Source organism: Lutra lutra, chromosome 12 (assembly GCF_902655055.1).
Source record: "Lutra lutra chromosome 12, mLutLut1.2, whole genome shotgun sequence".
Classification (NCBI taxonomy): domain Eukaryota; kingdom Metazoa; phylum Chordata; class Mammalia; order Carnivora; family Mustelidae; genus Lutra; species Lutra lutra.
In genome coordinates this window covers 39,549,261-39,562,450 of record NC_062289.1, presented here as the reverse complement: position 1 = coordinate 39,562,450, position 13,190 = coordinate 39,549,261, and the positions used below count along the sequence as shown (strand labels likewise).

At 36.7% G+C, this 13,190-nt stretch overlaps 1 protein-coding gene across 5 annotated transcripts in view; it reads right to left on the bottom strand.

The window, feature by feature from the left end:
* Nucleotides 1–13,190, bottom strand: part of CCDC178 (coiled-coil domain containing 178) — a 445,791-nt gene that overhangs the window by 411,400 nt on the left and 21,201 nt on the right. For all 5 annotated transcript variants that reach the window (XM_047698296.1, XM_047698297.1, XM_047698295.1 and 2 more), the window contains one exon: nt 7,421–7,498. In XM_047698296.1, coding sequence (XP_047554252.1) covers nt 7,421–7,475 — 55 coding nt within the window. In that variant the 5' untranslated portion in view covers nt 7,476–7,498. The remainder of the gene's footprint in view (nt 1–7,420; nt 7,499–13,190) is intronic.

The following is a 13,190-nucleotide window of genomic DNA, read 5'->3' as shown; positions in this document are numbered from 1 at the left end:
CAAAGGACATTATCAAGAAGATGAAAATACAACCCCTACTGTGGGTGAAAACATTTGCAAATCATATATCTGGTAAAGATCTAGTTTTTGAAATACATAAAGACTTCTACAATTCAAGGATTAAAAAAAGAGACAATGCAGTTTTAAAATGGAAAAAGATTTAAACAGACATTTCTCCAAAGATAAACAAATGGCCAGTATGCGCATATAAAGATCTTCCCATGATTAGTCATTAATGAAATGCAAATCAAAACCACAATGAAATGTCACTTCACTCCCAGTAACAAGGGCTATAATAATATATACAAAAAATAAATAAATAAATACAACTAGAAACAATATAACAAGCCCTGACAAGGGTGTGGAAGAAGTGGAATCCTCATATACTACCATTTGAAATGTAAAATACTGCAGGTGCTATAGAAAAAAAAATTGGCAATTACTCAGAAAGTTAAACATCAAATTACCAAATGACCCAGCAATTCCAGTCCTAAGTGTATACCCAACAGAAATAAAAACACATGCCCCCATTGGGGAAAAAAAAAACAAAAAAACAAAAAAACCTTGTACTCAAACACTCATAAGAACATTATTCATAATAGCCCCAGAGTGGAACTCCAAACATCCATCTAGTAATGAATGTTTAACAGAAGACAGACACACAAAGTCAACTATTTCACAAATTCATTCATACAGAGTGGTCCAGAATGGCGTCCCATCTGGCCTCCCCCAACCCCACTGGCCAAATAAATCCTGGTTGTGAGGGCATTTCTGTTACCTCTCGAATCTTCAGATAAATACTGAAGGAAATGGCTTCGGTGCTCATGCCGAGCGATGGCACCGAATGGACCCCAGGGAGCCGTCAGGCTAGCCCACGGCGCCCGTGTCCGGGTCGGCGTGTGCCCGAAGGGGAACCGGAGCGACCGCCGCCGCACTCCATTGAACGCAGGGCGCAGGCGCTGCCGGGAGGTCTGCCCACAATTTATGCCGGAAGTTGTGTGCGGCGGGGTGCCTTCCTGCAGGACTTTGCGCTTGCGTGTCTCCACCATGACCTAGCTGGGGCGGCTGCTACGATCCAAGGGGTCCCCGAGCAGGAGCTGCTGGTAGCCATACACGCACGGGGGGAAGTTCTGGCTGCCCTGTGGGACCTCAGGTCGGCCGTAAAATAAAGGACTCCTTGAGGAGCAGTTGACCTTCACGATAGACATGGAGGTGCCAGACACCTGGGACTCTTTAAAGACGTGGCCCTCCATCTTGTTGGGGACACTGTAGAGACCGCCAACCACTTCCTCCGGCCCCTGGAGCTCCACAGGTTGGATGGGCTCTCCTCGCCTGCGCCAGCTATCAGTGCGCTGAGGTAAAGGTGGTGCCACGCCCTGGCGTGGTCTGGATGGCGTCCTCGTACAGCGTCACATCGCAGCCATCCGAGCACACGCCTCGCAGGTTCTCCTGGTAAGGCAGCCCTGCTGGAATCCCAACACCATGGTATCCTTGATTTCATTGAGGTACTGTACAGTCCTGGTGATGACTGGAGATGTTGGGCCGGTGCCATCAGGCCCTGAGCACCAGATCTTGCGGGTCTAGCAGGTTCCACTCATGCTTTTTGGCCAGACAGCCACCTGCTGCTTCAGTTACTGGCGGGCCCACCTCGCCCTGGTTGCTCTCCTAAGCCAGGTGGTCGCAGAAGAGCCGCACCTTCACCTACAGCAGATTGTGCTGGTTTGGGGATTTGGGCAGGCAGAGCACCTTTGACTCTGGGTCAGATTTCTTGATAGGGATGTAGGTGTGGTCCTCCTCCAGGTTCTTCAACCAGGTCTCCAGGTGCAGCCACTGGCACCCGCGATTGTGTGCTCCCAGGATGCACTGCTCGGTGATGCACTGCTCTGTGGGGTCTGACTTGGCCAGCTGCCTCGGCCCCTCCATCAGCTTGGGTGGGTAGGTCTTCAGGGTTCTTGGCATCAACCGTAAAAGTGATGACAAGCTGTTCACTGAACTTCATCATCTGCGTGTTGAGAGTGTCCTCCAGGGTGATGGTATCAGTTTTCAGCAGAAATTAATCAGCCCACACCAGACTTATGATATCCCCACCAAGGCACATAGGTTTGTGGTTGACAGGGGCTGGGTGGAGGGGGAATAGGGAGTGTCTGCTGATGGTATAGGGCTTCTTTTAGAGGTTATGGAAGTATTCTAGAATTAAATAATGTTGACATTTACACAACCTTGTGATTATACTAAAAACACTGAATTGTACACTTTAAAGAGGTGAATTTTATAATATGTGAATATAAGTTTTTCTAAAAGTTAAAAAAAAAATAAAAGTTAAACACTTGGGGCACCTGGGTGGCTCAGTGGGTTAAGCCTCTGCCTTCTGCTCAGGTCATGATCACAGGGTCCTGGAATCAAGCCCTGCATCAGGCTTTCTGATCAGCAGGGAGCCTGCTTCCCCCTCTCTCTCTGCCTGCCTCTCTGCCTACTTGTGATCTCTGTCTGTCAAATAAATAAGTAAAATCTTTAAAAAGATAAGTAAACAATATAAATAAAAGTTAAACACTATTATCCAGAACAGCATTTAGTAAGCTGTATGCTGAGTAAGTCTCTGCTTCAAAGGAGTCTGATTTGACAGTCCAGTCCTTTTTATAATATCTAATGATAACTCAAGGGAAATTTATAACTTTAAATAATTATATTAAATCTAAAAACTAGTGATCTAAGCATCCAGATTAAGAATATATGAAAAAAACAAACCCAAAGAAAATAGAAGGAAGAGAAGGAGTAGTAATATCTGAAATAAATAAAATAGAAAACAGACCACCAGCAACAAAAAACCCTAGAGATAATTAAAAAGATCAGAAGTTAACACTTTGAAGAGTTTAACACAAATAAACACGTGGCAAAATTGATCTAGACAAAGGGGAAGAAGAAACAAGTACAATATTATGAATGTAAAGGAGGAATAACTGAATGTAGAGAGATATAAAAGTGTTATATCAGTATATTTCAAATTTAGCAAACTGAACAAATTCTTAAAAGAAAAAATTAAAACTTGTCAATAGTGAATTAAGAATACACAGAAAGCTGAACTAGTCCTATAACAAGTAAATAAATAATACCAGTGGTTTGTATCTTTAAAAATTAAGACATAAGTTCAGCTAAACATTCAAGAAAATTAATTAAGATATTATTTTTTTCAGAGAATAGAAAATGAAGAAACATTTCCCTGATCCCATTGTGAAGTTATAAATATCTTGGTAACAAAACCAGACTAAAATAAGGTAAGTAAAAAACTTAGGGACCGGGGCACCTGGGTGGCTCAGTGGGTTAAGCTGCTGCCTTCGGCTCAGGTCATGATCTCAGGGTCCTGGGATCGAGTCCCACATTGGGCTCTCTGCTCAGCAAGAAGCCTGCTTCCCTCTCTCTCTCTCTCTGCCTGCCTCTCCGTCTACTTGTGATCTCCCTCTGTCAAATAAATAAATAAAATCTTTAAAAAAAAAAAAAAAAAAAAAACTTAGGGACCAATGTTACTCCAGAGCATAGATCCAAAAATCCTGAACAAATGACCATTAAATCAAATCCAGCAATATATGAAAAGAAAATTAAAAAAATAAATTTGTCCCATGAATGAAAAGTTTAACAATTGAAAATCTATTTATGCGATTCATTAAATTTAAAGATTAAAGAAGAAAAAATCACAGAAAATTTTCAATAGATGTAGGAAAAGCATTCATAAAATTCAATGCATGTTCATAATTTATAGTACATTATAAAGATAACCTAAAAAATGCCATCACATTTAATGACGAAGCATTAAAAGTCTCATTTTAAATATCAGGAACAAGAAGACAAATGTGCACATTTTTATTGCTTCATTTAATAATGTTCTGAAGTATCTAGACTAAGCAATAGAAGAGGGAAAATGATAAAATTATAATGGGAAGAAAGTAAAAATCAAACCTCATTATTTTCAGATAATCTAACTTATTAGTGAATAAATAAGACAGTTAAAATTATGAGATTAAAAGTATAAAACCATATATGCATAGTATTAACATGTTTATATATAATATACAAAAAATAAATGTGATTTGGGAGAGGTGAGATCTCAGGGTTTTGTTTCTTAAGGTAGGTCATGAGTGCACAGATAGTCAATTTTATTAGTATTCTTTACATATATGTTACAGGTATTTTTTTAAAGATTTTTTATTTATTTATTTGATAGGCAGAGATCACAAGAGGCAGGCAGGCAGAGAGAGAGGAGGAAGCAGGCTCCCCACTGAGCAGAGAACCCAATGTGGGGCTCGATCCCAGGACTCTGGGATCATGAACTGAGCCGAAGGCAGAGGCTTTAACCCACACAGGCGTCCCTGTTACAGGTATTTTTAATGTACAAAATTTTCCTATTCCAACAAATAAGAAACTAATATGTAAAAAAAAAACCACAGCCTCAGCCTGTTGTATGGAAAATATATATTATGAAATACAAGAAATAGGAAAACTAATGCAGAATCAGTATCATAATTCAAATAAATATGTGATACTGCCATTAAATGCAGTTTTATACTTACCGATAATACTGCCTACAAATCACATTACAGGTGGTAAGTTTGTAAAAAGTTACTGTTAATTGTAATAGACATTATTATCTTGGAGCTAACCATTTGTAAACATGAGTCATCTGAAAATACTGTTGGTCAGCATGTTTAATATCTGGCTGTGACTGTACAGAACAATTTGGAAACATTCAATAATATGTTTTATTATTTATTTCAGCTGAGAGCACAGAATAATTATCCAATTCTGTATGTTTATTTATAGTATAATAAGAATTTTAACCTGACCACAGTAGTTTCATGATGATTGACACAACATAAAGGATTTATTTTTGATGTTAGGAGAAGTATTATGGTTCAATATAATCTGGTAGAAGTTAACAAATAAGACCTCACACTGTGTTTTTATAATATTAATGACAGAGTTAATGACAAACATTTTCAAAGGTTGGTACATAATTAGGTTCAGTACATCATCCAGCAGAGATTGCTTTGAGCATAAAAGTTTGAAATCTGCCACAACATAGCAATAAATACTGAGGTCTGATAAATTTTTATAGTTTGAACATAGATATCTCAATGCTTTGTTTGATGAGCTGAATATTCTCCGTAGTGGTTGGTTGGTTTACATAGAAGATGGGGAGCTTAATGATGGTATGATGCTAAAGATATAGAAGTTAATTTTAATCAGTAATTATTATTTATCCCAGCATTCCAAATATTTGTTCTAATGTCATTTAAATACAAATATTCTAAACTTACTAAGCAAATAGCAAAAGACAATTTATTAACCGAATTATTTTATAATTCATATGCATGTACAGAAATAATTTATATCATAGAGCACTCATATTCCATTAATCATTGTGGTATGTGGTTATATTTGTGTATATCTCTCCATTGCGTAGACTAAAAACAGGTGGCCTGCCTTTCTTTAATATGATTAACTCTGTCCTGATGCACCACATATAGGAGTTTTTGCTTGCAAATCAGTGTAGTTTCTGTTGCAATACAAAATAGACTTTGTCAGGTCATTCAAAGGGAAACCATTAGCCTGGATCTCAAAAGTCTTAGAACAAACTAGTAGCTTTTAAATAACATTGTAATCTAAAAAGTTTGAAAAGTTCTTTTCAAGTATTTAAACAAGAGATATGTGCAAGTATGTTTGATTATCTTCTTTCCAAATTGTATCTTTGGGAAAATTGTTTTAAGTGAATAATCTGGTTCATATTGTTAATCTGGGATTGAAATCCGTTTCCAAAAATGAAAATTTTTTGCTTAAACTGTAATACATAAACACAATGACAGTAAAATGATGTAGTTTTTTTTTTCCCAACTAATATTGGTAAGAGATAAAAACCAAAGTTACTGAAATATTGTGAAAGTAAAATGTGGTGATGAATACTAAAATCCTACTCAAGATTGGTAATTCTACATGAAATCCCTCATGCAATATCTTCAACCATGTTTGGAATTAATAAATGATTGCTTTCTTCTGTAACCCCAAATAAAATTGTGGTAGCTGGATTAAGATAATAGTCCCAAGAAGTTTTTCCTCCCAGTGTTCAGCTTCCTTTCCATGTGACTTTGTAGCATCCATCATCAAATGATAGACCTTAACCCCTTGTTCCTTGACTCTGGGCTGGTCCTATGTCCTGCTTTGGCCAATAAAATACAACATATGGTAGTGTGCCAGTTTTGAGCCTTGGCCTCAAGAAGCCTTGTGAGCTTCTGTTCCTTCTCCCAAGCCATTAGATCAAGGCTACTGGAAGACTAGGGAAGACACCATGGTGCAGAAACGAATCAGCCCAGTTTTCCCAGCCAAGGCCACAGGCCTGTGAAAGATGAAACCCCAAACTCAAGTAAAATTAGTTAACCTGTGGCTTATTGCAGATGTATGAGTGAGCCATCCTGAGCCCACCTGAGATTAGCAGAACTATCCAGCACACTCCTGCATAAGTGAGGTAAAATGAAAGTGTATGATGCTATATGCATCTGCCTTTTTTTATTGGTTATTATATAGCATTAATGCAATAATTGGTAACTTGACCACCAATGAACTACAAAGACTATTGTTCCCCATTAAAGTACTCAAGACAAAATTCTATACCAAGGATTGGCAAATGCTTTGTATAAAGGACCAGATAATAAAAATGTTAGGTTTTGTGGGCCTTGTGCAAACTGTGTTGCCTAGTCCTCTTTGTTTCTTTTTTTTTTTCCTCTCTCTTTTCACTTTTTTCTTTTTTTTTTTTACAAGTCTTTACAAATGTGAAACCATTTGTAGCATTTCGGCTGTAGAAAAAGGGCTGCTGTCCAAATTTGGCCCATGGGCTGTAATTTGCTGACCTCTCTTCTGTATCATACAAAGACATGATATTGCTAACAAAATGCTAGTTAAAGATGTTGGGGTTCAGAATCCAAAGTAATGCAATAAAATCTAATACAATTACAAGATAGAATTATCAAATATTTTTAATTTTTAATTTTGTGTTGTCTTCAGGAGGTGCTGGTAAAATTTTAATAACTAGCTATTGTTATCAACTAAACAGTTTCAAGCAATCAGTGGAGTAGAGTTGAGATGTATGTGATTGACTCACATAAGAGCTGGCTTTGTTGTACTACCTGTACATTGTATTGCCTATAGTTTATTTCAGTAATAATTATAAAAGAAATTAATTATAATCCAGACAGGGGTTTTCCTTAAACTGACTTACTCCTTTCATTTACCTCACTTTCATGGTCCCAGTAAAATTTGATTGTGTGACCCTTTGTCATGAAGAAGACTACTGTCTTTGTAGCTGCCTTCTATGATTTACTTAATTGTATTTACTGATGACCTAGTTTCAAAGAAAATCACTTAATGGTAAACTTACTTTTCTTGGCTTGATCACCTTCAATGTTAGAACAGGAAATTGTCTTTTCAGGCATGGTTATTTATAATATTTCAAAACCTAATTAGAAAGAAAAATCTTTAAATATCATGAATCAATAGTAGTATATATTTAAATTCACTAAAAATTGCCAATTCAAGAACTGAGAGTGTCAGGATGGGTTTCTAACATAGGATATATAAAAATCCGTACTAAATTATGTTAAAAATGTAAGGAAATCCAACAGTGTACTCTTCTTCCCATGAGAGCTATTATGATCCTTTTTGGGAACACCAAATATAAAAATCTAAAAGGAAAATCTAAAACTAAAACTAAAACTAAAAAGGAATCATAGATCCTCTGCTTTGCTGGTAACTTAAATAGACATCTGGCCTGGAGACTAGATTTTTTTTAGTATTTATCATTGTAACTGTGGACTCTAAGCCCTGTGGAGATTCTAGAATCAATGATGCTTCATTTTTTATGATAAAGTTAAACCTTACCATTATCTTTTCTTTTTCTCAGTTCCTTTTTTAAACATTTTATTATGGAAAAAGTCAAATATATACACAGGTGAGAGAAAACAGAATGGATCTCTAAGTGTCCTTCAACCAATTTCAACTAGTGGTCAATCTGAATTCTGTATACTTACCCACTGCCCTGTCTGACCTACCTGATCAGAGTCATAATCAAATGTCATAGTATTGCATTTGTAAGTATTTCAAGAATTCTTTTCAACATAGCAATAATACCAATAATATAATTAAGACTGTTAATAATACTGTCTTAATATCACTAAACATGCAGTCAGTGTTTACATTTCTTTCATTGTCTTGTATTTTTTCCTGTTTTTTAAAAGTTTTCAGAATAGTAATACAAGTATAACATTCAACTGAAATGTCTTTTAATTCTCTTTGTAAGTGCTCGCTTTAATTCTCTTTATGAGGTTTCTTTTCTCTACAATTTATCAGTGTGGAAATAAAATATTTTTCATATAGAGTTTTGACATTGCTGACAACATCCCTATATTTAACATGTTACTCTGCTGTAATTCCTATAAATTGATATTTATTAGAAATTTAAGCTACTGAATGGAAAGATAGTAATTCTATAACATAGAATAGCCATTAGGGAAGAGTGCTATGAAAGAAAACCATGAATCCCAAGTCCAGTGCTCCTTTGAATAAGCCAATCTACTTCATCAAGACCAACTTATGAAAGGAACAGAACCTATAGAAAAGTACATAATTAAATTTTACTTCATATCAACATTTAATTTTTTAATTCAGTGAAGCTTATAGTTGAAACATGGAATATTTTCTATACAAAATTACAGGAAAAATATAAGAAAATTGTTATAGTAATCTAGAAATGGGTAACTTGGAAAGTGCTCTTACAAATTACTACTAACAATAATATGGTTTACAAATTACTACTAACAAAAATATGGTTATAACATATTTTTTAAATCTTCATGAAAGTATCTGAGAACTAACAAGGTAATAATAAAAATCTGGTCCAAGATGTGGTAGAACACAGAAGTCCACAGAGATGAGACCAACACGTAGGGCCACTTTTCCCAAGGGCAATATCTGATGTGAGAGAGGCAGCTGAGAGTCTAGGCAATATTTTAACAGCCACACAATCTTTGGAAACAAAAAATAGAATCCAAATTCTGTCAAGAATTTGGAAAATTGACCCATTCCTATGATTGAGACCTCAAAAGTCTAAATCTTAAGGAACAAGATGAAACAGAAGACTACCCATAGACTGAAGCACAGTCACAGATCATTCGGGTGACTCAGAATCTCTCACAAGGAAAGTGAATTTAAGGTGATTCTTGCCCAACACAAAGTCAAAGGTAACCCTCCACACAGTGACTAGATAACAGAAATCACCAAAAAAGGAAAGATATCAGACCCTGACCCAAAGGTACTCTAGATAATGAAGTTACCAGATATAAACCACCTAAATATGCTTAACATATTTATAAATATAATATCAAATTTTAAAATTTCAGACATAAAATTTTGCAAATTGATAACTGCAGATTTCAAAAAAAAATCTCTAAAAATACGTGAACTGCAAACTGCTATATCTGTGATTCTAAACTCAGTGGTAAACTAAAAGCAGATGTGATAAGGCTAAAGAAAGAATTAATAAAACAAGTTCAGAAAAAAATGATCTTGAATGAAGCATACAATAATAAAAAGATGGAAAATACAGAAGCAAGCATAGAAGTCAATGCTCTTGACCTCTACTTTCAGAAAGATGGAGAGGGTGTCCTTATCCCTATTCCCTCCCCTAAGTACAACAACAACAACAAAGCCTAGTCATTATCTATAAAACAAACACAAGACTTTGAAAGGTAGAGAGATGAAAGAAAGAAGCCAGCCGGGATAGGCACCTTGGAAACAGGAACAATGAGGTGGGTGAGTTCCTAAGAGTTCTAGTCTCATATATCCTAAATTTGAAACTGATGAAACCAGCAACCTGGAAATACCAGTGGGTGCAGATCAAATAAATCTTCAACAGACACCTTGCTCTCTCTAGACAGGGGACCATGCAAAGGGCAGCTTAGCAAGAGAATGCATTGAGACACTAACCTCTCTACTCTAGCCAAACACCAGAGAAAAAAAATGTGGCCCCACAGTGGAGCTGTGAGGACCCTGAACTATTTCCACCCCTGGTAGATGGTTATGAGGCACCCTAGACTTCCTGCTAGAATGATGTCAGAGGAGGCCAAATAGGAATACATGACTTCCATCCTATTGGGTGGAGTCATACTTCCCCCCACTTTATTGTCAGTGAATACTGTGTGGGGAGCCTGGACTTCCACACATCCCAACAGCAATAATGAAGTACTGGGAAAGTGTTCACCACCAAGCAGGTTTAATGGTGAATCACAATTTTCACCACAACCCAGCAGGCATGAAGCTACACCCTCTATATGGGTTCATTGGAGATCAATTACGAAGTAGTGACTAGGTATTCCTACCTCTCCCAGCTAAGATGTCAGTGGCAGCCTAATAGAGTGCTGGAACCCAGCAATAAGTTGAACCACAAGGACCTATATATATACCTATCAAAATATCTCAAACAAACAAACAAAAAATAGTTTTAACACCCAATAGTGGCAAAGATGTGGAGGAATTGGGTCACCCGCACATACATTGCTGGTCAGGGTATAAAATGATAAAACTACTTTGGAAAATAGTTTGGCAATTCTTCTTAAAACTAGAAATTGACTTACCAATATGACTAAGCACTTGCACTCTTGAACATATATCCCAGAGAAGTAAAAATTTATTTTCACTCAGAAGCTTGTACATAATGCACAGAAATCAGTTGCATTTCTATATACCAAAAAGACAGAGGGAAAAGAAATTAGAGATAGAGAAATAGAACATATATATGTACTGTATATATAATTTATATATAATTGTTCTGTCCATTAATTTTTAATAGTATAAACAAAGCTCCTAAGAATATTATGTACACTTGTGTGTGTGTGTGTGTGTGTGTGTGTGTGTGTGTGTGTGTGTGTGTATCACATCTTCTATATCCTTTCATCGGTTGATGGACACCTAGGCTATTTCCATAGTTTGGCTATTGTGGTCATTGCTGCTATAAACATTGGGGTGCATGTGCCCCTTCGGATCACTACATTTGTATCTTTGGGGTAAATACCCAGTAGTGCAAATGCTTCATTATAGGGTGGCTCTATTTTCAACTTTTTGAAGAAACTCCAGACTGTTTTCCAGAGTGGCTGCACCAGCTTGCATTCCCACCAACAGTGTAGGAGGGTTCCCCTTTCTCTGCATCCTCTCCAAAATCTGTTGTTAGCTGATTTGGTTTTAGCCATTCTGACTGGTGTGAGGCAGTATTTCATTGAGGTTTTGATTTGTATTTCCCTGATGTTGAGCACTTTTTCATGTGTCTTTTGACCATTTGGATGTCTTCTTTGCAGAAATGTCTGTGCATGTTTTCTGCCCATTTCTTCACTGGATTATTTGTTCTTTGGGTATTGAGTTTGTCAAGTTCTTTATAGGTTTTGGATACTAACCCTTTATCTGATAATGTCATTTGCAAATATCTTCTCCCATTCTGTCTGTTGTTTTTTGGTTTGTTGACTGTTTCCTTTGCTGTGCAAAAGCCTTTTTATCTTGATGAAGTCCCAATAGTTCATTTTTGCCCTTTCTTACCTTGCCTTTGGCGATGTTCCTGGGAAGAAGTTGCTGTGGTTAAGGCCAAAGAGATTGCTGCCTGTGTTCTCCTCAAGGATTTTGATGGATTCCTATCTGACATTAGGTCTTTCATCCATTTTGTGTGTAGTATATTTTGTGTGTAGTATATATTAGTATAAGGAAATGGTCCAGTTTCATTCTTCAGCATGTGGATCTCCAATTTTCCCAACACCATTTGTTGAAGAGACTGTTTTTGTTTTTTGTTTTTTTTTTCCATTGGACATTCTTTCCTGCTTTGTGGAAGATGAGTTGACCATAGAATTGAGGGTCCATTTCTGGGTTGTCTATTCTGTTCCATTGATCCATTGTCTGTTTTTGTGCCAGTACCATACTGTCTTGATGATTACAGCTTTGTAATAGAGCTTCAAGTCCAGAGTTGTGATGCCACCAACTGTGGTTTTCTTTTTCAACATTCCTCTGGCTATTCGGGGTCTTTTTTGGTTCCATTCAAATTTTAAGATTATTTGTTCCATTTCTTTGAAAAAAGTTGATGGTATTTTGATAGGGATTGCATTAAATGTGTAGATCACTCTAGGTGGCATAGACATTTTCACAATAATTGTTCTTCTAATCCATGAGCATGGAACATTTTTTCATTTCTTTGTGTCTTCCTCAATTTCTTTCATGAGTGTTCTGTAGTTTTCTGAGTACAGATTCTTTGCCCCTTTGGTTAGATTTATTCCTAGGTATCTTATGGGTTGGGGAGCAATTGTAAATGGGATCAACTCATTAATTTCTCTTTCTTCTGTGTTGCTGTTGGTGTATAGAAATGCAACTGATTTCTGTGCATTGATTTTATATCCTGCCACTTTACTGAATTCCTGTATGGGTTCTAGCAGTTTTGGAGTGGAGTCTTTTGGGTTTTCCACATAAAGTATCATATCATCTGTAAAGAGTAAGAGTTTGACTTCTTGTTTGCGCATTTGGGTACATATGGTGGGAAGATTTATACTATGGAAATCAGCAAATACCAGACATGAGGTTTTGTTTTTTTTGTGTTTGTTCTGAAAGGTGGTTGCTAAACATTTATCAGTATAATACCACCAAAGAAAGATTCCTGAGAAAATAGGACATGAGCTAAATCATTAGGTAAGGCTACTGGAAGAGAGAATGAGTTTTGGTGACTGAAATGAGCTAGGTTATCAGAGCTGGAGTGGGTTCCACTTAGAGAAAAATGAATAGAGAATTTGATTCTTTCAATAGGTGTATGAGGAGGAATAGAGGACTAAGAATGAAATGGTAGGTAAGGGGAAATGTTAATTTCAGGCTAAAAAAGTTTAGACATCAATTGTTTCAAACCTTATTTCTTTTTAAACTCTATTTCCAACTTCTCTCTTTTGAAAGATATCACCTCCTACTTCAGAGAGAAAACAGAAGGAATTTGATTTGAACTCTAATTTTCCATCACCAAACCCACAAACTAAACACATCTGTGCCTTTCATGGCCTCCTGTTCTGACAATGTGGGAGTATCCCTCTACTGGTTTCTCTTATCCCTCCACTTGTGCTGGAGAGTTCATAACATCC